The following is a 24,493-nucleotide window of genomic DNA, read 5'->3' as shown; positions in this document are numbered from 1 at the left end:
CACTCTGCTAAAAACGCAAAAGCAAAAGTAATAACATTATAAAACAATCGCCAAGTTTTTTTCCGACTCGTTTCGCACGATGTGCTTTTAAAACTTAAATAAATAAATATAGACGCTAATTAGGTTTAATATAGTTAATATACGTATGTTTTTCTTGGGACAGTATTTTGTCATTGACGTAAAAGCTTCAGGCCAATAAACTTTCATCTGTTTAAAAAATGTTTGCAACTTTCAAGGAAATAAAATAAAACTTTTGATTTTGTGTAATATTATCTTTAAGTAATAATTATTTTGATTTATTTGGTAATATTTTAGTATTTTCCATCCAATTTAGTATGGTTTGATTGAAAATTTTCTCCAGAAGTCAAAACTTTTAAACATGTACTGTGAACCTAAAGCGTTGGCAGGATTTCAATAGTTTTAAAAATATCTTCGACTATTGCACCGCACGACGCGATTTAGATCTGACGAAACGAAAAACACAAGTACTTGCTGTAAGTATCTCAGCAGTAAGCACATTCTAAGTGCCCAAGTACGCAATATGAAATACGCAGTAATGAAATAATAATTATGCAAACGATTAAATAATATCATAATCCACGAAACAAAAAAAAAACATTTTACCTATTAATTTCCTTTCGTTGTGTTACAAATTTTATTTCTTGTATGACTGACAGTTGAAAATGTCAATTAGACAAAATATATTAAAACCAAAATAAAATTAAATTAAATGGAATTATTATGTAATTAGATGAACAAAATAAAAATTTATACGAATGTACGAATATTTATTTATACGAATATAATCATTTTATATTCAATAATGAAGAAAATAAAATAAAAATTATGAAAAAATCTAACTTGTAGGGAGAAATGTGTCACTCAAATAAATTGTTATAAAACAAAACTCTAAGAATGTGATGACTTTTTCCACTCTGATAAGTGATAAAATACCCGTCATAGAATATGAAGGCTCACATGCAGACGCACTTTATAACATGAATAATAAATGCGCGTAGGCGTCCAGTCAATGAAAGCGTCGCCGACGCGGAAGTCCTGCGACTCTCGCTGCTTCAAACTCCCGCTTCATATAAATATACCAACATCAAACAAAAAATAGAACAAACCAGGAACACGAACGCGAAATTCTCTGAATCAAATAAAAACTTATTTTAAACAACGCCAGCGTGGCCAATGCAAAAGTTAATTCAAATATTCGCAAAAAAAAAGTAAAAATAAACCAGAAGTTTTTCCAGTAATGAAAAAAGTTTTAAAAAATAATGAAAACGAAAAAAATCATTTTCAAGTGAAAATTAATCGAAAAAAAATAATCATTTGATTCAATTACGATTAATAGGTACATTATGATTCATTTGTGTTGTCCTTCAATAAAATTAATGACTCTTGACGCCCCGACAATAAAATAAATACCCAAAGCGATTAAATATAATAGATAATATGTACCCACTCAATAACTCGAGTACTACAGTCGCATTTTAAATTTAAAATTTTTGGCAAAACACAGCTTTATTTTTCATATATCCGCGTACCGATAGTGCGTCGCAAAATATTCGCAACTGATGCTGGTGCGCATTCGGCGTCCAGAAATATTATATATGCGTCGCGACGCCACTAGGCTTATATTTAGCGCTAAGCAGGCGACATCGACATCGCACATGGCCATTACTATCAACAATATAAAAAACGCTATCAATATCACGACGCATCAAGTAAACGTCGGGTAGATTTCATCATCTTACACGCATATAAAAATAAAAATAAAATTAGACATTTGTAGATCGTAATAGCAGTTCTATCACCTATGATTTGAGTTTAGTTGCACGTCATTCGCCACCGCCACGTGGCGACTTAGTGATCTCTTTGTTCGATTATAAAAATACTTTGAAAATAAAAATAGTCCCCGAGAATGAGGCAAGCGTACGATTGTCTCATTTGAATTTTGAAAATTTCAATGACTGAGCAATTTGGGCATCATGTCAACACCTTCACATGAGACGACAAAAAATTTCCTAGTTACACGGAAGAAAAATCCGAAAGTAGTCACTGCCAAAACGTTGTTACTTCTAAGAATCACTTCAAATATCTATTACTAATGGGGAATTATTCTAGAGCAAAAAATAATTCGTAAGTCAAACATTTTGTTTGCTTAGATTTCAATAAAGTGATAAGTGATAAGAGGAGCAATAAAAATATCAACGATTTCGAGTGTTTTGTTTCGTCTCGTGTTTACCACTGTTCCGCATTGATCCAATTCCACAATTCAACAAGATCAGATGATTAGACAGCAGAGATTAAATAATCTTGCAGTCTCAATCTGTAGTAGGTAAGTATCAAAAGCAGACAAGACGAATTATTCATCAAAATAAGCAAATAACTTGAAAATATTGTTTATAAAAGTAAAAATTGATAAACACGATGAATTTACGTTCATAATTCTGTAACAAATACTTAATAATTCATAATTGAGAAATTTACCAATATATTATATTCGAAAAAAAATTCCTGGAAATTTATAGCAAACTAGCATTTTCCCGCGTCTTCGTCTCGGTAGTGTTTAATAAAAATGTAATTCATTTTTACTCTCTTGTTCTAAACATAGTATGTGTCGATTCTATCAATAAGATTCGCAATTTTATTTAAACAAATTAATTATATAAAGAATTGCTAATAATGCACTTCAGCGCGCCAGCTCAGATTCAACTATTTAACAATAATTATGATTGAATCTCAATGCCAACTTTTATCCTATACAAGAGAAGCTGTCTTTAGGGTTTTCCTAACAATTATTCGAATTTTTCTCGACGTAAAAACCATCCTTGGACTTAAACAAACATTTTAAAGAGGAATTGGCCAAATAGGTATAGGCGTTGTTGAGTTATGCGCTTACCAACAAATTTTGCGATTCATTTTTATATTGCAGATAAATGACTTCCTGCGCCCTCTATGTTTAAACTAGACAACTAAAACTCATTTTTAATCTTAAATTTTATCGTTTGTCAGGTTATTTTCGCAATAAAAAGTATTTTATATCCTTTTCCAAGTCATAATCTATCTATATCCCCAATTAATCTTCATTATTTTAACCGTAAAAAGAAAACAAACAAACAAAATCCCTAAAACAATCTGTAACTCTCAATAAAAATAACGGCTGCACCCTGTATAATTAAAAAGTTTAACAATGTGAACATTAAACTTATCGCCGAACCAGAAAACACACATACCGCATTTTGCGCAGTACTTTTCAACCATACCAACAATTCACACATTGGCAAAACAAACACCTACACATACGCGAACATTAAATAATCTTATATGCCATACACCTATCCTGTAAAACGTGCGGTAGATAATACAACCAAAACAATTACATTCGTAAAAGAATGCAAAATTAAACAGCAATGACTAAACTTCACCATAATAATTAACAATCGTATACAAACAGTTTGTTGTTTTTTTTTTGAATAATGCAAAAAAATATCACGTGTATCGAGTTCAAAGTCAACATCAATAAATTATTAAGTAATATTAGATACTCGCACATCCGACATATTCGCGCCCACCGCCACACGGCGATGCGAATTGGTCGCGAATATTTTTCGGTGATAAAAACGACATCGCCTGTCGTCAGTCAACCTTGAGCGAAGCAAACACAAATAAATACATAATATTATACCGAAAACATGTTAGGTGTACTCGTATGTAACATAAGTATTTACTTACTCACTTATAAAATACATATTTCATCCAAAAATAACTTTTTAGTAAATAATAATTTATAGATTTTTTTTTAAATCAAACATGATTTAAATCCACGTGCGAGATAAAATAAAACGACCTTGTGGTCTACATGATAATAAACTCGTTTAAACAACAAAAATGGAATTAATGTTTATTAAGATATTTTGGAAAAAACAATCCGCGTATTTTTTGTTTGTTTTCACATATAATATGGGTAATTATATGCATTGAAAGCACGTGGAGTAAAATGTTTATGCCAAACTTTTATTTTTTACATTTTAAAAGTAAAAGTTTAAAGTTGTGGCAATAAAACGAAACCAACACAACAATGACATCATTGAATGTATAGCAATAGCAATACATTTACCTTTTTATATTGTGGATGATACATACAAGTGAAATAATGACCGCAAAAGTCATAGGAACACAATTCAAGGTCAAAGCCGACGCGCAATAGGCAAAATAACTGAAATAGCTGCAGGAAAACTGCTCGTAAAAATAGAAATGTACGTATAAAACGGCGATAGTGCGATTTTTGTTTATGACACCGGAAATGTGAATTAATTACCTACAATGAACTTTTTTTTAGATCGGAATGTTTGTACAATAATATTGTACGCTTTTTTTCGTGGGAAAGTTTTCGCTGTGTGCGATTCGAATTTGATTCTTTCCCGAATATTCTGCAATGCAGGATAAAGCGTACCAGAAATGCCAGGAAAGTCCACGAAACACTTTTGCTTTCGCCGGTGCGGCGCAAATAGGTCACTTGGCCGACTGCCGAATGTCGTAATGTCCGTAACCGGCGTAACCTCAACGCAACACATGCGATCACACGCACATTCTACGAATATTTCCCGAATAATGAATTAAACTGAACGCGGAGAGGGTTGTAATGTATTGCAAAATGTGCTTTGAACCCCTGGCTTATCTTTGGCTAATCGCCCGCAATTTTATCGCTCTTGTATGTTTAGATATTTAAAAAATAAAACTCACCGACTCAGACTCCTCGCCTTTGCCCGCCATCTTGCCAAACAAACTGCGCGACAAACCGTATGCGCATCACAAAAATACGCATAGGAGACGGAGCGCCGGCCGCACGACCATTACGCATTCTGTGGACAGAGCAAAACAGAGCCCACGAGGGGGGCATTTAATTTCGGCGCCGTACGCATGCACGCACACCGGTGGCTTACGTTCACGCTGCACATCCTGCTCGTGTTGATGGCACTTGTTCGACGTTATTTTGCGCCACACTGACTGCGTCAAAACGGATATTGCAGCGCCATCTATGCAACAATTTTAAAACCATTTCTAGTTTACTACAAGTACAAATTAAATTAAATTAATACAGTATATATAAAATTCAAAGACACTCAATATAAATTAGTTATTTACAGATACAATAACAAAATAATTAAAAATTACACACATTAAATCATATGCTTTATTAGTACAAATTACTTATGCAACCCAAAACACAGATATCTGGCAATTGTTTTAAAACAAAAAAGCAGGTTAATTGTGAAACAAAACGTAAGTAGTGAAAAGTTATATTCTTACAGACTGAAAATAAAATGGACACCATCAAATATGTAAACATTCAAAACTCCGCACAAGAAGAACATGATGATTCAGAAACAACTGAAGAAGTTGATCGTAATTCAAACATAATTCTCTGTGTTATGTGGAAATGTAACAAAATGGTGGCATCTTACTACAATGTTGATCAAAAAATGGTAAGTACCTGATATCATACTATGTAAAGATTAAGCATGGATTATAATTCATTACTTCATGTATCGAACATATATTACTGGTTTTGCATGGAGTTGAAGATGGAATATATATCCATAGCCAACTTTATACCACTAACAATCATTTGTCCTGTAGTAACACATAAATTGTTAGAGATATCATAGATTTGTATAAAATTTTACATACCCCAACCCATTTCACCAGAATCATTGGAAGTATTAAAACTCCCAGATCCTCCACTGTTTCCACTACTTCCACCAGAATTACTTGGTTTCTCCATACCCCTGGAGGACCAGTAAGCTGCGTTATTGGGGTTCATCTGGTTGGAGTGGTTGTTTAACGCTGCCTGATCCATTTTCTTTGCTGAGTTCTCAAGCACCGAATACCAGAGCAGAGTACTGAAGACAGTTGTAGTAAATAAATATTGATTTGTTCCAATAATATGAACAAACTACGAGCGCAGGCAATCGAATGACGTGGCAGTTTGCAACTCCAAGCCCGAGAAAATTTCAAGGTCAATCACTTTTCATGTATAATCTTAAACCGGGGAAGTACTCGTTGGCCATCCAATTGATAAAGCACGAACTTCCACGAACAGTTACCAGTCACAGTGCTACCCACCAAAATATCCCTAAAAATACATTTACTATATTTAAATATGAAATATACTATTATATCTTTGATTTTTAGTTGTACACCGTTATGGAAACGTTTGATAAAGCACCAAAATTCTTTGCTGCGCAAGCATTGATTCGACAAACATCACCAAAACATGTTATTACAATGGGTAAAATAGCCGAGCCTTTTGTTCAGGCACTGATTGGCTGCTTGCTAAATGCAGATGGCAAACAGGAAACAGACAAGCAATACGTATCACTTCCGGCCAACATGACTCTCTTAGATTTCAAAGACTTTAGTAAGTAGCAAATGTGTTTGCACGTTGTAAAATAACATTCTAATTTATTTTATTTCTTCAGCTTTTAACGCCTGTTTGTATCGTGTGCGAAGACTTCAATTACAATCGCAACCAACAGATACTCAAACCGAAGACCGCCTGAATTACATCCAGACATTAATAAACGTCGACTCAACCAAAACCGTGTACGCTCTGGGAGCTCTCATTAAATTTCTAGAGCAAACATGGCATAATATGCGTCCATCAGGCGACGATGCGTTGATTTTCTTGCATATTAAACAAGTCGCACTGTAAGTGTATTATTATTTAATTTTTCTTAAATTAATTAATTGTTTTGTATAGAGATGATCATGTTTACATTGATAACACGACCTTCAACGCTTTGAATGTCTTCAACTTGATGAGACACGACTCTGCGTTCAAACATGGCGGACTTTCCAGTTGCAGAGAAGGTGTTAGCCTGTTTAAACTTCTCTCACTTCACTGCGTATCACAAATGGGCTTTCTAAAACTAAGGTTAGTACAATAACCTAAATTGACATCTATTTAAATTGTTATTACTTCTATATAGAGAAATATTAATGTCGCCAATTAAAAACATGAATGAATTGGCAAAGCGTTATGAATTCATGGATTTCATCGTTGATCCACGACACACGCCGATTGCAACTGCTATCAATGCTGCACTGCATAAAATCACCAATGTGTACAAAATCTTCGGCAAAATTAAACATTCGCAGGGAAATGCAGGACACTGGCGTGCTTTATACGGCGTAAGCAATGTTTTTATCAATAAAAATCAATTTTGAATAATTTTTACTTTTCCTGCAGACAATATATGCGTTACTACAAGTAAACGAAGAAATAAAACCATTTTTAACTGAGTGTAGTATTTTTCGTGAATATCACGAGATGATGTCAGAGAATTTGTACCGTGTGGAAGCAACAATCAACACAACGTTAGACTTGAAAGTTGGGCTTAATAGGGATCGTCCTGCTGTCAAGGAGCACATCGATGATGAATTAGATGAGGCGAAAAGTACCTACAACACGATACAAAACCGTCTTGTTGCGGCCGCACGTATTGTAGTCAATCATCTCCCACCGCAGTTGGAAGAATGCACTGTTTCATTCGTCCCAGACATGGGGCATATCATAAGCGTACGCAAATGGTCACCTAAGTGCACACCCGAAGAATTATTACCATACGGGTGTTATTTTCTATTTGAAAGTTCGAGTATCTTTCATTACAAAACCGCTCTTTGTCAAGGTAATATATGCAACCAACTAAACAACCAAAGAATAAACTTATACAAAATATGTAATAAATTTAGAATTAGATAAACAACTGGGTGACTTACCACTGGTAGTCCAGGATCATGAAAACAGGATAATCCAACGTGTAGCAGCATTCGTCATTGAACAAAATGTTTTCATGTTGAATCCGCTCGAACAACTAGCCTATATGGACGCGTAAGTTATCAAACAAAATGGCGGTATATAAAAACTAATTTCATGTACTTTAAAGACTAATATCAATGGCAAAAGTGGGCAAGGAGCGTAACTACGTCCGACCACTTATCAATGAACACAATATGCTTGAAATCAAAGATGGCCGCCATCCTCTGGCAGAAATAAACAATGAAAGTTATGTGCCGAATCATTACATGTCTGGCGGGTTGCATCGTCCGATGAAAATCATCACAGGACCCAATGCTAGTGGAAAAAGTATGTTCCTCAAACAAGTAGCTCTTCTTGTCTACATGGCACACGTCGGCAGTTATCTACCTGCTGCTGCAGCTAATATTTCGATGGTGCACAGTATACATTCCAGATTACATGCGAATGAATCCGCCGCGCTCAATATGTCCGCATTTACGATTGATTTAATTCAGGTATTATTAAAATTAAATGTTAAAATAACTAGTTTACAATATTTTGTTATTTTTAGATGGGAAATGCTTTGTACAGCGCAAAACCTTCTTCACTGGTGGTAATGGATGAATTTGGACGTGGAACAACAGGAAACGTAACAAAAGCGTTACTTTTAAGTGCCCTACGTCATTTCCTGCACGGAGACAACATCTGTCCACATGTAGTTGTCTCAACACACTTAACTCTAGAGAAAGAATACCTGGAAAGTCCTCTGGTGCATTTTCAAAAGATGTCACACATGCGACACCCGGAAACAAACGCCATTACATTTCTATATAAAATTCAAGATGGCGAAACGTCCAGTTGCACATTCGAAATGGCTGAGGTTTTAGAACCAAGTATCCTTCAACGTGCAAAAGAGATTTACGCGTCGCTAAGTGGCGATAAACCGGAACTTACTCCTGAAGAAGAAGAGCAATTCTTTTTGGACGTTAAATGTCCTCCATTTGATGATTAACTTACTTAAAATAACTCACATAATAATTTATTTGATGCCGAAATGTAATAAAACGTCGGCAAGTATTAGAAAAAATTAAAATTAATAATAAGTAGTTATTTCAATAGTTAAACAAATGCTATCAACACTTTTTGGTACTTATTGTATTCACTTTGATGCGCCAAACCAACCGCCTTTGTGTACTTGATTGTACTTAGCAACGTTGATTCGTATCGAGTCGGAAATCTCATCGGCATCGCGATTCTGACCGTAGTAATCAACAAACTCACCTTGGGATTCACCAGATACATGATAATAGTGTGATCGACAATATAATCGGCGTCTTGGTCTTTCGGGCCGGCGCTGAAATACACCCGATAGGCTTTACACGCCTTTGATATTTGGTCTTCTGTGCCGGTTAAACCAAGTAATCGCGGGTGGAATTCTTTGCAGTATTTGCCAACTGTTTCTGGTTTATCACGGTTTGGATCAACAGTGATAAATAATGGTTGCATTTCAATGTTTCCATCTTTATCTAGAATGATGAGAAATGAATATTTGTGAAAACAAAATGGCGGATGTAGAATTTCTTACCAATTTTGTTTATAACACTGGCCATTTTCTCCAATTCATCAGGACAAATATCTGGACAATGTGTAAATCCAAAATATAGAAGAACCCACTTGCCCAAAAACTCTTCACTTGTTCTTGGCTGTTTGTTGGAATCAATTAGATCGAATTTACCGCCGATCGCTGCTTTACCTAACATTTTTTGACGCTCTTTTAACTGAGCTTGTTCTTTTTCATTCTTTACATAAAGCATAAATGCAAGAATTCCGCCTCCAATTGCGGATGTGATTGCGAAGGATTTCCATGTCATAGGGCCTTTTCCTTGGCCCGCCATTGCAGGTTTCTCAGGCATTGGTATACGGCTCATCATACGAATATTCTGGTTTTAAAAGATTTTTGTGAAAATAAATTTATACAAAAGAAGAATTTTAGATTATAAATGGCAATATACCTTTAATTGGGGTGTGAAAACTGCAAGACTGCCTAGTTTTAGACATTTCTTAAGAATTCGCGGGATTATTATGGTCATTGTGGAAGGAAATCTGGAAAATCAAATGAAAACTCAATCGGTTTTTGAATAATAACCCCAAAGTTTTCAAGTGTGTTACCAAACTTGACATTATTTAACAGAACATATGATTTTTAACCTTGAAACGTTTGATAATAAGAAAAGTCTCTAGAGTTTGATGTTAAAATCTATAAATAGTAAATTTTAGGACATATATTTAGTGTGAGATAAAATGTTTATTATAAATTATCAATTTATTATTATAAAATGTTATAATAATTAATTAAATATATATTCTTCACATTTTAAAAAATATGGTAATCAATTTGGTTACAACTAGAAATCCCTAGTTGCCATGTCTACGCTCACGTTTTCACATCTGTCAAATTCGCAAACATGTTGAAACTTGTCTAAAATACCACGCAAAACACGTTTTCAACGAGTCTTCATCACTCATCGAGAATAACAACAATAAAACACCCCTCAGTTTTTAAAACAATCAAATACAACCGTACATATTCTTTAAAAACAACTGTGAATAAACTTTCTACTGAAGTTTTATTTGAAATAAAAAGAATAACGCGCTCTTAATTAAAAGTAACCTTAAAATATTGCACCATATTTTGTTACATTCATCCTTGAATAAATTTCCGCGCATGTAATCGGTAACTAATGTAAGTTCAAAATGACTACGATTATATCAAAGAGAAGCAAAGCTTCTCACGTTTCATCTATTCTGAAGACGACATCCATTCAGAACCGGTTAAATGCAACGCGTACCGCTGTGAAAGTGCGATTTCAACTGCCATATTCGCAAAAAGTACACTCGATTTTAGAGAATTACGTGAAGAAACAGCAGGTACAAGACTATGAGAACCTAGTGGTGATGATCCGCGATGCGGAGTTGTTCGACGAAGACTTCAAAGTTCTTCTGGATGAAGCGACGCAGTGTGTTTCGGTGTTGAACTATGACTTGAGGCTTTTTGTTGAGGCATTGTTAAGCATTGATTGGAGCACAAGGGGGACAGCTGTGGTTACACAATATCAATCTTTCTTGTTGAACTTGTTGTGTGCGCATAATTATCACGCTAAATTTGCGATAGATAAATTAGTTCAACAATTTCTAGCTGGTAAGGAGTAGAAAATTTCTTTTTTTAATTAAAAGTTTTATAAATTTACTAAAATAGCTTCAAAAACATTATTTAAACATGTTATTTATGATATTTTACATTTTTCTGCAGTAAATTAATGATTTATTTAAGTTCTAGTGATATTTTTATGCATTTTATTAATTATTTTGTGTCTAATTTTAGCTGATTCCGAACCAGTATGGAACGATGGCGTCCCAACCGAAAAAGACTGCACGAAATTCACAAATATTCATTTTGTGATCAATACCCTTCTGGAAATTATTCCAATGTAAGTGATAATACAATAATACTTATTTATCATCTAATTTTGTATTTTTGATTGTTTTCAGGACTCAAGCCTTGTTAATCAACTCATTAGACAATCATTTTCCTTATTTAAAGAAATCTCCGCACGTTCACGAAGTCTACGTACATAATTTACTATGTATCTTAGATTACAAGCCGAAATTACGACCAGAGATCTTCCGATTGTTATTTTCAAAGTAAATATAATCATTATTCACTTCTTTACAATATTATATTATATTTATTATTTTATGTTTATGCATAGATTGATTATTCTCGACGTGAATTCACCACGAGAAGAAATTCAGCAAGCCGATATGGATGACGAGGAAGTATTCCAGATGGACGATGGCAACGACAATCCAAACAAAATGAAACACAGCGTAGCGTATGCATTGGATCTTAGTTTAGACAAAGTGATGAATTATTTTGTCATGGAGTCGTATAACATAGAGACTGCTGAGTTAATATGGGAGAAAGCTAAAGGTAAATTTAAGTATTCACTAAAAAACTTGTTTTTTACATGTATTTCATTTTTTGTTTAGATTTATATCAAGACATGTTGAATATCTTCAATCATATTATTCTACCGACTTATAACACGCATCACACTCAATTTGTGATGTTTGCGCTGTGCTCGATGAAACCCGCACTCGCTGAAGGATTTCTAAATTATTTGTGGAAGAAAGTTGTTTCACCGGAAGTTGCTCCTGTTTTACGTATGAGTGCTGTGATGTACATCGCTAGTTTAATCTCTAGAGCATCATATATTCCACTTACGTAAGTAAACTTAAGTTATGTCAACAATTTTTGTTTAAATTTTGTGTTTTTTTGTTTTGTTTAGAATGTTAAAAGGTACGTTGCAACAAATGGCTGAATGGATTCACTCGTATATTGCGAATCAAGACGGAAACGAATACATCAATGGTGATATCAGAGTCCACAGTGTTTTCTACAGTGTTTGTCAAGGATTGTTTTATGTTATCGCTTTCAGACAAAACGATTTAGTCTCAACGCGGAAAAGTATGTTATATAATTCAAAATTTGTTGTTTTTTTTACTGAAGTATTTGTTTTGTTTCTTTAGATATTACGTTCTTGGAAAGTTTAAATTTAGGAAAAATGGTGACTAGTAAATTGAATCCACTGCGTGTGTGTCAACCAGCTGTTGTTCAGAACTTTGCATCCGTCACACGCACTTATCAACTAGCGTATTGTTATCCTGTAATCGAACACAACTCTAGAAATGTCTTACCTACTGTCTATCAAGATGAAAAAGGATGTTTTGTTAGTCATAACAATGTATTGGATGCATTCTTTCCTTTTGATCCTTACGTCTTAAAAAGGTAAACTAAATTTACTCAATTTGTGTATAAATCTGTAGGTTGACATTTATTTTTCTTTAATTTATGTTTAGCTCTGGCCAGAAAATCATACCTTTCTACTTAAACTACAAGAAACCCGAAAAGCACGCGGATCCAACCACAAACGGACATTCTTCTAGGAAACACCAACCAGAAATAGAAGATGACGATTTTCTTCCCATGGATATTTCAAGTTCTGCACCGTCCAAAGAATTCGATGCTCTGTTTATGTATGGAACTTCGCCCGGTTTTAAACATAAAACATAAACATAATGTAATTTATAGGAAATTTTCGAGTGGCATGCATACTCAAAATAATTGGAATTTATTTATTGCACTTTAATATTGATTGAATTTTGTTGATCACGTCTCACGTTAGTAAAATGAATTCATTTTAATGCTGACTGTACATTTTGCAACTTTTGATATGATGGAACCAGTGCATGTGAATAAACTGATGTGATTTATTGTAAAAGTGCAGCGCTTGCGTGAAATGTAAACAATTTCATTAATATATCGTCAACGTAATGATTCTGCGTTTGATTTTCATCAAATTTCAACTGTTTTCTGTTATTATTCTTCAAAAATTTGTTTTTTTACTAAATTAAACCAATCTAAGGGAATATATTACTCCAAATGCTTCAAAACAAACTAGAAAACATGTTTTACGCTAATTTAATAACATATCATGCATCAAATGTGTGAAATTTGTTAATAATTGTAATTTATTTGTGATAAATTTCATTTTTGTTGGAAACTCCTTACATCTGGTTCTATTTTTATCGCCTTCTGTTGGTAGTACTGCTTCGCTAACAGATCGTTCGCGTATCGTACGCATGCGCGCTCCGCGTGAGGTCAGTGTTGAGTGTCATCGCGCGCCTGTTTCGTTTACGCTGCTTCACAGGCGGTATGTGAACAATCGGAACAATCAATCGGCGTGCATTTATTGTGGCTCCTACGGCGTGAACTTTGATTACGCGCCCCTTGGAACGTCGCCCACGTTGCGTCAATAATAAAACCGAAGGTGCTGAATCGTCGCCGTGCGCGAGTGAATGTGTGTGTGACAATTGAATATCGCAACACTCTCGAGGATTACGAGTGCACAAAATCAGAAAAAGGATTACTTTAGGGTTGATTGTGGTGTTTAACGATGAAATGTCCAACAGTAAGTTAATATCTATACATTTTAAATTATTTCTGTATCAAACAATGCGTGAAAGTTTGCAAAAATCAAAGTTACATACGGGTTACTGCTGGCGATCGTGTTTTGTTTCAATGTGTGCTATGTGTGTATGTGCTTTTAACTGGTTTTAATTTGTATGACATAACATGTGGAAGGTGAAGCATGCGCTGCATGATGAGACCCATTATTATTATAAGTATGCATTTCACTTTTAATTTCACTTATGCGATGTATGTGCATATATTTTTATGTTTGTTTGACATTTTCTATTATTTTTAGTGTGCTTGCTTAAGTTGGCAGTTGTTTCGCCTGTCAGAAAGTAAATAAACTACGAAACAATTGAATTCCTAACTGTGAGACAGACAGTGATGGTCGTTCATCGTATGCAAGGCCGAACGAATGCTGCATGTAATAAATCCATGACACGAAATGCTGCGCCAGGCGGTTACAATTTGGCGGATTAATTGTATGAGTCATTGACACACCATTACCCAACCATAAAACCCGGCGTCGGCCGAAGAAGGCAAAAATATCGCCGAAAACCTTCACTTTCCTTGTGTGTTGTGTTGATTTAAACAAGAATCTGATTGGCGGATGCACGTGGGGAAGGTTCGGAGTTTTGGCGCAGTGATTTTAGGTTGGTAACATTGTATTTTTGTAAATTTATTTTAATCCGTTAATTTTCAGTTATGTTTGTGAATATATGATTACTAATAAAGTGCTGATAATAAGGAGAATGTTGTCATTTAACACATGAGTTTAATAATATCTTGGGATATAATGGTTGCTAAGCTGATAATAACATTGCTGTATGACTGTGAGTTAGGTTTTAACAATGTCTGGCAGTGATTCAAGAACACTTACACTAAAATTATTACAAAAAGTAACATTTTAAGTTTATATCTTTTTTATTGTTGAATTAAATATTTGCAATGTGATTGAAGTCACGTAGACACAAAAAACGCATCAAATTTTCATAATAATTGCGCAAATTGAACAAAAATACTCGAATAAACATTGCGCTATGATAATTATCATTAAAATTAACGTCATTCACATCATCTTAATAACTTTTTATGTTCACTTATAAAATATAGATGTACATATCTCAGGTATAAGTTAAAAATTAATTTGGCAACCTTATTATTGTGCATAACTGTGACTGACTGTCGTGCAATGGTTATATACGAGTATTTTATTGTATTCCAACAACGCGTTTGTGATAATATGCCTTACTGATAAGGATATTCAAATTATGCTGCACCTCATGCAGCTAGTCACGACCACCACGCGAATTTCGTGAACTTTCCATTACAATCATCGCACACACCTTACCTATTATCACTGCGAATCGTAATCATTTTATCAGGAATCAGATATTAGCAGTGACGTATGTTAATTTCGTTGAAAACAAGGGGGATATTGTGTTAATGTATTAATACATCAGTTGTGTGGATAACTTTATATAGATGTGTTTTATTTTTTGTGCCCAAGTGAAAAATGAAAAACTTGAAAATATAATCAAAATTTTTGTATTATAAAGTTGTTTATAAAGTTGCAAGTGTCTAAAGTGCATATTTAAGGTATTAAAATGTTAATTTATTGAGATTAGATAATAATTTACTTGAGTTTCTTTAATTTTTTGCGTGCATTGTTAAATTTTGTTTCTATAACAACGTTAATGTTTGTTTATATGAATTAAAAATTCACAAAGTCGAAATTTATCGTGGTTAAAACACAAAACAAACAAAAATTCAACGTGTAATATTAAATGATTGAGAAATCAGCGAACGCAACAACTACAACTAAAATAAATGCATGGTCTGTTATTAAAAATTAGAGAGCATGAAATTATTGCATGCCTTGCATACTTTTATTGCTTTATTTGTACACTGTCTGCATTCTTTGTACATTTCTTTGCATTCCAAGTATACTTCATGTTTATTATTTATAATAATTAGGTATTAATTGAAACAGCGTGAAAATTAACTAATTTTATATAATTGTTCTAGGATCACTGACGCCTTTAGATTCAAGCTGGCAGCCCAGAAGGAGGCGAGTGGCGCCCGGCGCGCGCTCCCCTCACTAGCACTCTCGTCTGCCGCCTCCAGTTCGAAAAAGTCACCCAAAACAGGCGTCGAGACGCGACATCAAGAAACTATCACAGGTCAGTGTTAATTTATGTATAAATATCAGTGTATTATGATGATGTGCGATTGTATTGTTATGTTTTAAACTTTGAAATCTAAAATTTGTTGTTGTTGTTTATAGTGGAAGTTAAACAGGTGGGATGGCAGGTACATCAATAGGCTATTTCTTCCTCACATACTGTTTGCTTACTCACACATACTCTGTTAATATTTCTCACTTGTATTGTGTGTATTCGCGTGTGTCGTTACAACTTCCTTAATTAATTAGTTATGGCAACTTTTTGATTGGTGGTTGGGTCGCGCACACGCCCCACTTACACATTCGGTTGTTGTTTGTTACGTTATTGAGCACAGGACGCACGTGCGCTCTTTTTCGATGTCTTGTTTTATATTGTATTGTCTTGAGTGTGTGTTTTTAGTGCACCTTCTTCTTGTTCTTCATTCGCAGTTTCACTTTGCGCGTGATCGGCCTGAATTTCGCGACGCAATATATGTTTTTGATAATAGTTGTGATTAATCTATATTTATTTGTGATTAAATTAAGTGTAGTGCATTTTGTCAGGAGGATTATTTTATTATGTCTGATGTGAGTTTAATGGTAATTCAAGGATGGAATTTTTAGTGCGTGGACAGTTTTTGCGATAATTTCGGAATGAAACCGGGTCGCATTAAATTTTAGAATTTGTATGTTCCGCCATGTTAATAAGGAAGGTTGGCGTATTTTATGTGGAGGTATACAGTAATATTTTTACTGCTTTGTTTTGATGAGGATAAATTGTGCAAAAAGGTGTCAACGATCGAAAATTTTGTATTGTAAACTCAAAACAGGAAAAAGTATTGTGGAAACATAAAATGGTATAAACCTACATACATAAATTAAAATCGGGCCGAGTCGAGTAACAATAACAGGGATATAAATAGACCTGTAGACGACTTTTTGTAAATAGGTTAAAGGAGCGGTGTAAGTTTCAATGTTGAGGAATAATATTGGGTGAGTGTATAAAGTTAGATCATCATTTAATCACAATTTACATTTATGGAAATGGAAATTATAAATAGATAGATTTTATTACTGGGACAACTTTACTGATTAGATGTTTATTTCATATTATTATTATTATTATTATTATTATTATTATTATTATTATTATTATTATTATTATGATTTCACCATGTTTCTTAACTAGGTAAAGGCCTATAGAGGAAATTTATCGATTTTTCCATGTCCCCACCTTAGGAAATGTATTTGTCGTAGTTGACGTCACGGGCCGTAGTCCCATACGATAATTTTTACATAATTAGTTCGCATTCGTGAGGTTTTCGTGACCTAGACCTACCACTTCTTTCTCAGTCCTTTCCAGTTTCATTTTGCTTTGCTGTAAGTTTTTACCTGCGAACTTTTTACGTTTGTCGATTATCGATAAGTAAACAACGGTTTTGTAACAAGGTATGTAGGGTGTTGAACGTTTGACTCGACGGCAGTTTTCGTCCTTGCGTCACCCAGTCCTCGCGCAAAGCGTCCTGCGTATATAATTGTGCCACATTGCATCACAAAACATTACAGTTACAATCAAAATTGAAGTGTGTTCTATCGTTGAGTTGATGACTGGTGACGCGTTAAGCCAAGATAATTGTTTTGACGTCATGAGTTTAATCGTTAAATTGATTTATGTAGACAACGGGTTTTAGGTTGAGTAAGTTGCATCATAGTTTACCACAAATTATTCATTTGGGATTGTTTTTGTTGGTTAGAAGGATTAAGAAATAGAATATACGTGCATTGTTTTTATGCAAGGTGAATAAACAAAGTCGTGACCATGTGGAAATGTGAAAATTTGCGGGTTTTAAACAAACTGCGGTGCATTTATCGAGTGTAATGTAAATGTTTTACGACGCGGAAAAGCATTGAAATGCATTAGTGAAATGTGCTATAAATAAGCATGAGTTAAACGAGTTGTTTCTCTCATCACATGGTAATTTATAGTGCTAATTGTTGTGTATACAGCAAAATGCGGCATTATATTCTTCAACTGTTGTTTCAATCATGTAAGAATCGTTAATGTATCTTTCTTATTAGCTCAGTTAGTCTCACCAAAACTTAAAAAACCAAAGAAACTCTCAAAATGCTAGTTGAAACTATAGAATTGATAAAAAAATTAAAAAACATTTTAATTCGCATTTAGTTTTTGATTTTTAACTTTTGTTATTCACCAACGATATAGAGTTTAAACAATTTCTGCAAACAATTGCATAAACATGTCTGCCTGCGGTTAAATATTTACGAACATTATTTGATTTTCCAGTTAAAACAATTAAATTGTGGTGAGAGTTATGGAAATTGTGTGTTTATTAATAAAATAAAACTTCATATGACACTACATAACAATTTCTGTCTAGGCAGTGGAGTTTAAGCGAATTATACAAAAATACTCCCTTCTCCTTAGTCATATGACTAAATTATAATTATTTCTGCACTTTTGTTTAAATAATATTGTATTCCTTTAGACTATGCAAGTAGTAGCTCTTGATTCATGATCAGATCTTCTGGTTTTAGACTGTGCATATGTGCTAGGAATATCGTGTAAAGCATGCTGCACATGCTCACGAAAGGCACTCGATTGCTCTCTTTAATAAATGTGAAGTTTATTGTCTGCACGACTGGCCACACGCATATTGCGACCTTAAATGAAATTAATTCGATTAAAGTTGATAGATTATATAAATGTTTGAGATAAACTTTGCTGCTTACTTTATAAGACGGCCAAAACTTGTCTTTAACTTCATCCACTGATTTTTGAATTCCGCGTCCTTCGAGGAATGTCATACCGAAAAAGAACATGCTAAGTCCTACGGGTCCATAAGTTACTTGTTCTACTAACGCCTACAAGTTAAAAAATAATTTTATTGCATTTTGTTATTTTCCGTTTTTAACGCATTCATCAATTACATTTTGGTAAACGAAGGTATATTATAGAATGTATGGGTTGTGGTGATTATTTCTGGCAACATTTTTACTTATAAATGCATTTTAAAATTGAGTGAATTTTTAGTCCTTTAGAAGGATGGCTGACCTGCTACCTTCGCCGGCGAAACAATTGTCGGTTCATTAATTAGCTCAGTGCAAAAAGACTAAAAATTCTCTCAATTTTAAAATCTATTTATAAGGTAGGTATATTATATTGCAAAAACACAGAAATGCATTAAGTTTACCTTAGTTATTGCTGTTTTAAAATTATTCTTGGGCCATATAACAGAACTTAATCTTATCCATCCATACAAACTAGTTGCAACACACATCCCTCCATAAAAACTAAATCTTGCAGCTGACCAATAATCGTAGTTTTTGTAATTCTTTCCTTCGATAAGTGTCTGCTGAATCAAAGAAGATACCGGCCACATTGTGGCGTATGTGATCATTCCTCTAGTTATAGGATATTTTTGCACGAAGATCTTTAAACTTGACATTACTGCCATTTTAACCAAATATAAAAATATATGTTTAATGTATGCTTCTTCACTAGTTTTGTAATATTAGTTGGCGCAACCTGACTTTAGCATTTATACTGCATAAGACCAGTAAAAATATATTTCCATTTTATTATAATTTGTCCAATTTGAAACTGATTAGTTTAGGTGGTATCAAGCAAAACAATGGTTCTTGAATAATTATTCCAAAATTGAAACAATTTAAATTCATAATTTGCAGCATTTGGTATTATTTTATCACACTGTTGCTTGTTGATACGCATATCAATTGTGTTTTTAACAAATGCGTAATAAAAAAGATCGATAACTATTTATTTTCTGTTTTCGATGGCAACTGCGACGCAGTTGAAAATGCCACTAAGGCGCAACGTGACTGATAATTAAATGGAACTTAGTAGATATATTAAGTATAAAGTGGCTAAACGAGGGGCTTTACGTTTAACAACGTTTAGCCACCTAATGTTGACGCTATTTTTTCTACTTCCACACTATGTATTTCCACGTTAAGTTTTTGTATTTGACTTGTTTGACTGGCCGCGTATTGCATTTCGTATGGTCTTGTGCTGGTCTTGTATGTGTAGGCAAATGCGCAGGTGCAAGCTCCGCCCCGTAGATAATTCCCGTTGATAAAGAACTTTATTCACGGCTTGACCGTCTGGATATAAAATACCATTTTTGTGTCTAAAAACCGTAGAAAAAATGGTGGAAGTAAAAAAAAATTATATAATGAGCGATTGCGTTAACTTCATAAAAACTTAACAAAAAAAATCGCAAAACGAAGTAGTAATTAATAAATGATTAATTATTGCATCATTTATAATTTGCAATTATTAAATTATTAAGACCAATTAAAACGAGCAGGCAATACGCAGGAAAATTGTATACAGTACTAAATAAATTATCACCCAGTCAAACACTTTTAGCATTTGTTTATGTAGGTATATCTATTTATATTTGTTTATAGATAAAGATTTCGGGGTCAATTTCAATATATTATAATTACCATTTCTAATTTCATGCCACTTTAACATCTTATCCATTTGCAATTAATATTTCCGTAGTTTATAGCCTGTTTATGATGATAATTATTTGCAAAATCAGCGTAAAGCCACAACTCATAGTAATTAAATTATATACACCGTCAGTAATAAGTAATATGATTAGGAAAATTGATAATAATTAATAACTATAGTTAATCATTTCATTTCCTTTTATTTGTAGTGTTAACTGCGCATGCGCTCATTTAAAATAATACACGCTGTAATATAAATTTACTCAGTTATAACTGACTCTTTTATAGGGTGACTAATAAATTCAGTATGTAATAGTAAATGAGCCACGCGTATTTTTGTTCAACGAGGACGACATCTAATTTTATCACAGCGTAAATGCATCACAAATGATCACTAATGCACTAGTTCACTACACATCTTCACACGAATCGTGTTACTTATCTTACTTAAGTGGGATGAAGATTAGGAAATTACTCATACTAAGTAATTAGTTACAATGCGCTGCGTGATTTATTTCATTCATGTTTTAATAAATTTTGTTTTTCTGTAGAGGTATTATAAGTATAACTGGTTGCCTATAGTTGCGATACACTCGAATAATAATAATTTAAAAATGAATAACGAATATAAAAAATACTTATGGACAATATACATTTATATTTGTAGATTTCCGTAGGTATAAATATGTCAATTGGTCGTTTTCTAAAGTTAGGAAATTGAAAATATAATTTATTACTTCTTGAGTTTATATTAGTTCATCGGTATTCCTAGTGAAACCAGAGTGGAAAATTCATTTGAGTCGCCCACGCCAACTGGAAATAAATGCGGTGCAATGCGCTGCATTTCCTCATTTTCCTCTTAATCCGTTTGATCCTCTCATTTCCACACGAATATGTTCGACTTTAACTTTGCTGCGCCAGCCACTTTTATTCAAAACATCCGGACCTTGTTTCACAACATGCTCGTGGAACTTGTCACGTCCGCCTGAATTACGACGCGATAAAGTTTTCATCTTGATGATTATCATTAGATGTCAGTTAAAATTAGAAAATATGCGGAGGAGACTTTGTAACTCCATAATTATGTTATTAAATTTTATATCGGCTAAAGAGCTAGTAGATGAGGATGGACTAAGTGCAGTAATCGAAATAAAATGTAAAAGTATTTGGAGACATGTTAGGAAATAAAAAAGTAATATATTTAATTTTAGTATGACGTGGGATAGAACAATTTTTGAACTTTGAGAATATAATGCGCATAAAGCTATTTTTTCTTATTAATTAATAATTCAAATATTTTTATATTAAAATTTTGATTCTCAAGAATTAAGTCTTAATTTAAGCAAATTTATAATATCATAATGAATCGCAAAATCTGATGGTAAGCGTATAATTCAACAACGCCTTGACCAATTCGGCCAATTCTTTTTTTAATGTTCGTTAAAGTCCAAAGATGGTTTTTTAGACGAGAAAATTTTGAATAAATGTCGGGAAAACCCTAAAGACAGCCCTTCTCTATAAGATAAAAGTTGGCATTTAGATTCAATCATAGTTATAGATAAATAGTTGAATCCGAGATGGCGCGCTGAAGTGCATTATTAACAATTCTTTATGTAATTAATTTCTTTAAAATAAAATTGAAATCTTATTGATAGAATTGACACATATTATGTCTAGAACAAAAGAGTAAAAACGAATTACATTTTTATTAAACACCGGGACGAAGTCGCGGGCAAAAGCTTGTTATTAATAAATTCATTTAATATTAATGAAAATAAATTTATTTCTTTTTCAGTAATTAAAACCGAAGTTGCGCATGCTTAAAACCTCATTGTATTCAAAGTTTAATGCAACAATACTGCACTACGTTACCTTTCACGTTATTGACATTTCGATTCAATTTGGAATTTCGTTAGCAATTGCTGGTAATGATCGTTGGATGGTTGGAGATGCCTTTCGTTTTTGTTTCTTTTCTCGGCAAATCACTTCCTTTCATCGCCTGGAAGTCTAATAGCAATTTCAGTTTGTTTTCATTTTTTTTTCTTTAGTTAAATAATGAATTTGTTGTGTTTTTACTTGTTTTACGTGCAATCTAATACTATTCCAGGTATTCGTGAGTCGTGATTAGATGTAAGTAGTTATAAGATAATTCTATAATAATAAAAGATGGGAGATGGGAAAACTAAATTGTTTTCGAGCCATCTTTATTGTTATATAACTTAAGTGGTTATAATACTTAAGCTGTTTCTAGGAATTTTCTATTTTTTCTTAATTAGTGTCCGAAACTAACGACTTTTCCGATGCAGTTTGCTGGATTAGCTTGTTTGTTATGCCATGCGAACGCAAACTGAAGTGAAAAATGTTTGATGTTCTATTCTAAACTTACAAAACATTCAAAAACGTACGCGAACGCAGCGTAAATGCTTCTCGCGGTGTTAATTTTGTATTCTAAATTTACAACCTTGCTCCATGAACTACCAAACTTATGTTTGCCATAAGTTTTCATGTAAACAGAAATATATTTAAGATGGAAATCTGAAGATATATGGAATAATATTGTCGACAAATTAACAGTGTTCAATTTACGAATAATCACAACATTAGTCAATTGTTTTCTTTTCGCTTTTTTTCTTTCTGTTTTTTTTTCTTCGTGTTTTTCTTTTGGAAGTCATTAAAGTACAGACGGAATTTTTGGGTTTGGATATTTAGAGCAACAGTAATGATGCAGTTGAGGAGTATGTGGTGATGAAGTGTGTTGTTGGACAAGCTTTCAAGATGATCATACTTTCACACTGGCGATTCGCAATTGTTTTTTGCATTTACCTGGTATTTTTTGCATGAAGTAACAGATGGCGATGGTCATCTTTATCGCGATGACTTTGACTTTCCTTTAATAATTTAAAATAATTTAAAATGATAAAGAGGAATGGAAATTGTAGGTATTTACAAGATGCGGGAGTAATATTCTGAAAAAAGTTCAAAAACAATGTTTTTTCGGTATTTTAAACAGGAAAATGTTAAAAATATTTGGAATAAAGAGAAAATTATGACTTCTCTGGTCAATTTTTCTGTCAAAACATACTTTTTAACCTAAGTAATTGAAAAACTTAATATTTCTATATTTCTGTTAAATTTTGCTATAAAAAAACTCAAAATTCGATTTTTATAACTTAGTATTTTAAATAGTAATTACTTCATGCCTCACTGACTATTTTGTATATGATTTTAGAGACTTACACATTCAAAAACACATCTGTGTGACTCCTGTTTGGAATTTCGTCTGAGTCTGTTGCGTTACGTTCAATTCAATTTTTGGCGATGACCACCACAAGGCGTGTGACTGCAATCTACGTAATTTTTTGCGTTTTCGGCCTGAAAAAAAAACAGGATATTCTTATGTATACATAAATATTTTTAGAAAGATCATTATGATATACATACATTGTACAAGGTTCACTAGATACTCAGATCTATAGGTACATATATACTCGTGTGTATTTTAAAATATGATTCAAACAAAAAATTAACAAATATTTAACTCGAAACGGAAGTGCGATAAATTGAACTGTAAATTAAAATTCAACACATGCCATTATAAACCGACTAAAAACAAAGTTGTCACTCCATTCGCACACTACTGAATCATTTCAAACCCAAACATCTGGTAATCGGAGCTTGAGGAATTAACATTTTGAGCAGTCTCGAACGAGTTTTACTTGAATATTGCTGCAATCAAGTCGTATCTTAATGAGACGTCAGCGAATAACGCGCACAAAAAATATATTTGTTTTAAACGCACGTTCTTTTCATAAAGAAATGCGGTTGAAAGCACAGATGCCAAAGAGAAAATGGAAGCGGATCTTAACTTGACGCGACGACGTATATTCGAAAATAACTCTGAAAGGCATCGAAAAACAAAACTGCATACAAGTATATTCCGCATTGCACATGCATTTTATTAGATCGAAATACCGTGTGGTCGAAA

General features: G+C 33.3%; 5 protein-coding genes and 1 long non-coding RNA gene across 6 annotated transcripts in view; 3 read left to right on the top strand and 3 right to left on the bottom strand.

Annotated features, from left to right (window-relative positions):
• Lk6 (Lk6 kinase) overlaps positions 1–5,086 on the bottom strand; it is a 35,561-nt gene extending 30,475 nt beyond the window's left edge. Inside the window, exons 1-2 of the mRNA XM_065317921.1 lie at positions 4,953–5,086; positions 4,753–4,871 (exon numbers count right to left, since the gene is read on the bottom strand). Of these exons, the coding sequence (XP_065173993.1) occupies positions 4,753–4,782 (30 nt within the window). The 5' untranslated portion in view covers positions 4,783–4,871; positions 4,953–5,086. The remainder of the gene's footprint in view (positions 1–4,752; positions 4,872–4,952) is intronic.
• A 904-nt stretch (positions 5,087–5,990) lies between these two features.
• LOC135804147 (mutS protein homolog 5-like) lies at positions 5,991–8,952 on the top strand. The gene is made up of 8 exons (XM_065317920.1): positions 5,991–6,430; positions 6,492–6,720; positions 6,773–6,946; positions 7,002–7,203; positions 7,262–7,700; positions 7,765–7,903; positions 7,959–8,325; positions 8,382–8,952. Exons 1-8 carry the CDS (start codon positions 6,217–6,219, stop codon positions 8,820–8,822), a joined length of 2,205 nt encoding a protein of 734 aa, XP_065173992.1. The 5' UTR covers positions 5,991–6,216; the 3' UTR covers positions 8,823–8,952.
• Scox (Synthesis of cytochrome c oxidase) lies at positions 8,834–10,005 on the bottom strand. Its single transcript, XM_065317923.1, is given in 4 exon segments — positions 8,834–9,094; positions 9,097–9,336; positions 9,396–9,750; positions 9,823–10,005. Coding segments are annotated over 4 exon segments (798 nt in total). The 5' UTR covers positions 9,901–10,005; the 3' UTR covers positions 8,834–8,969.
• A 258-nt stretch (positions 10,006–10,263) lies between these two features.
• Positions 10,264–13,205, top strand: Tif-IA (RNA polymerase I-specific transcription initiation factor RRN3 homolog Tif-IA). The gene is made up of 8 exons (XM_065299142.1): positions 10,264–11,009; positions 11,193–11,298; positions 11,360–11,512; positions 11,581–11,801; positions 11,861–12,095; positions 12,160–12,338; positions 12,401–12,659; positions 12,731–13,205. The coding sequence occupies exons 1-8, from the start codon at positions 10,565–10,567 to the stop codon at positions 12,942–12,944; spliced, it is 1,812 nt and encodes a 603-aa protein (XP_065155214.1). The 5' UTR covers positions 10,264–10,564; the 3' UTR covers positions 12,945–13,205.
• A 308-nt stretch (positions 13,206–13,513) lies between these two features.
• On the top strand, positions 13,514–17,009 carry LOC135789985 (uncharacterized). Its single transcript, XR_010547692.1, has 4 exons — positions 13,514–13,842; positions 14,140–14,497; positions 15,873–16,027; positions 16,132–17,009. It is a non-coding gene; the product is annotated as an uncharacterized lncRNA (long non-coding RNA).
• Positions 17,010–18,516: 1,507 nt separating this feature from the next.
• On the bottom strand, positions 18,517–19,697 carry LOC135803616 (PXMP2/4 family protein 4-like). The gene is made up of 3 exons (XM_065317284.1): positions 19,221–19,697; positions 18,760–18,891; positions 18,517–18,690 (listed from the first exon to the last, which is right to left on the bottom strand). Exons 1-3 carry the CDS (start codon positions 19,482–19,484, stop codon positions 18,517–18,519), a joined length of 570 nt encoding a protein of 189 aa, XP_065173356.1. The 5' UTR covers positions 19,485–19,697.
• Positions 19,698–24,493: the final 4,796 nt, after the last annotated feature.

Source organism: Atheta coriaria, unplaced genomic scaffold (assembly GCF_025399875.1).
Source record: "Atheta coriaria isolate IRGN ID8LTWV9N9 unplaced genomic scaffold, Caltech_Dcor_3.1 hic_scaffold_3_pilon, whole genome shotgun sequence".
NCBI classification, from domain to species: domain Eukaryota; kingdom Metazoa; phylum Arthropoda; class Insecta; order Coleoptera; family Staphylinidae; genus Dalotia; species Dalotia coriaria.
The sequence above is the reverse complement of the archived record's forward strand: the minus strand, read 5'-3'. Positions and strand labels throughout refer to the sequence as shown.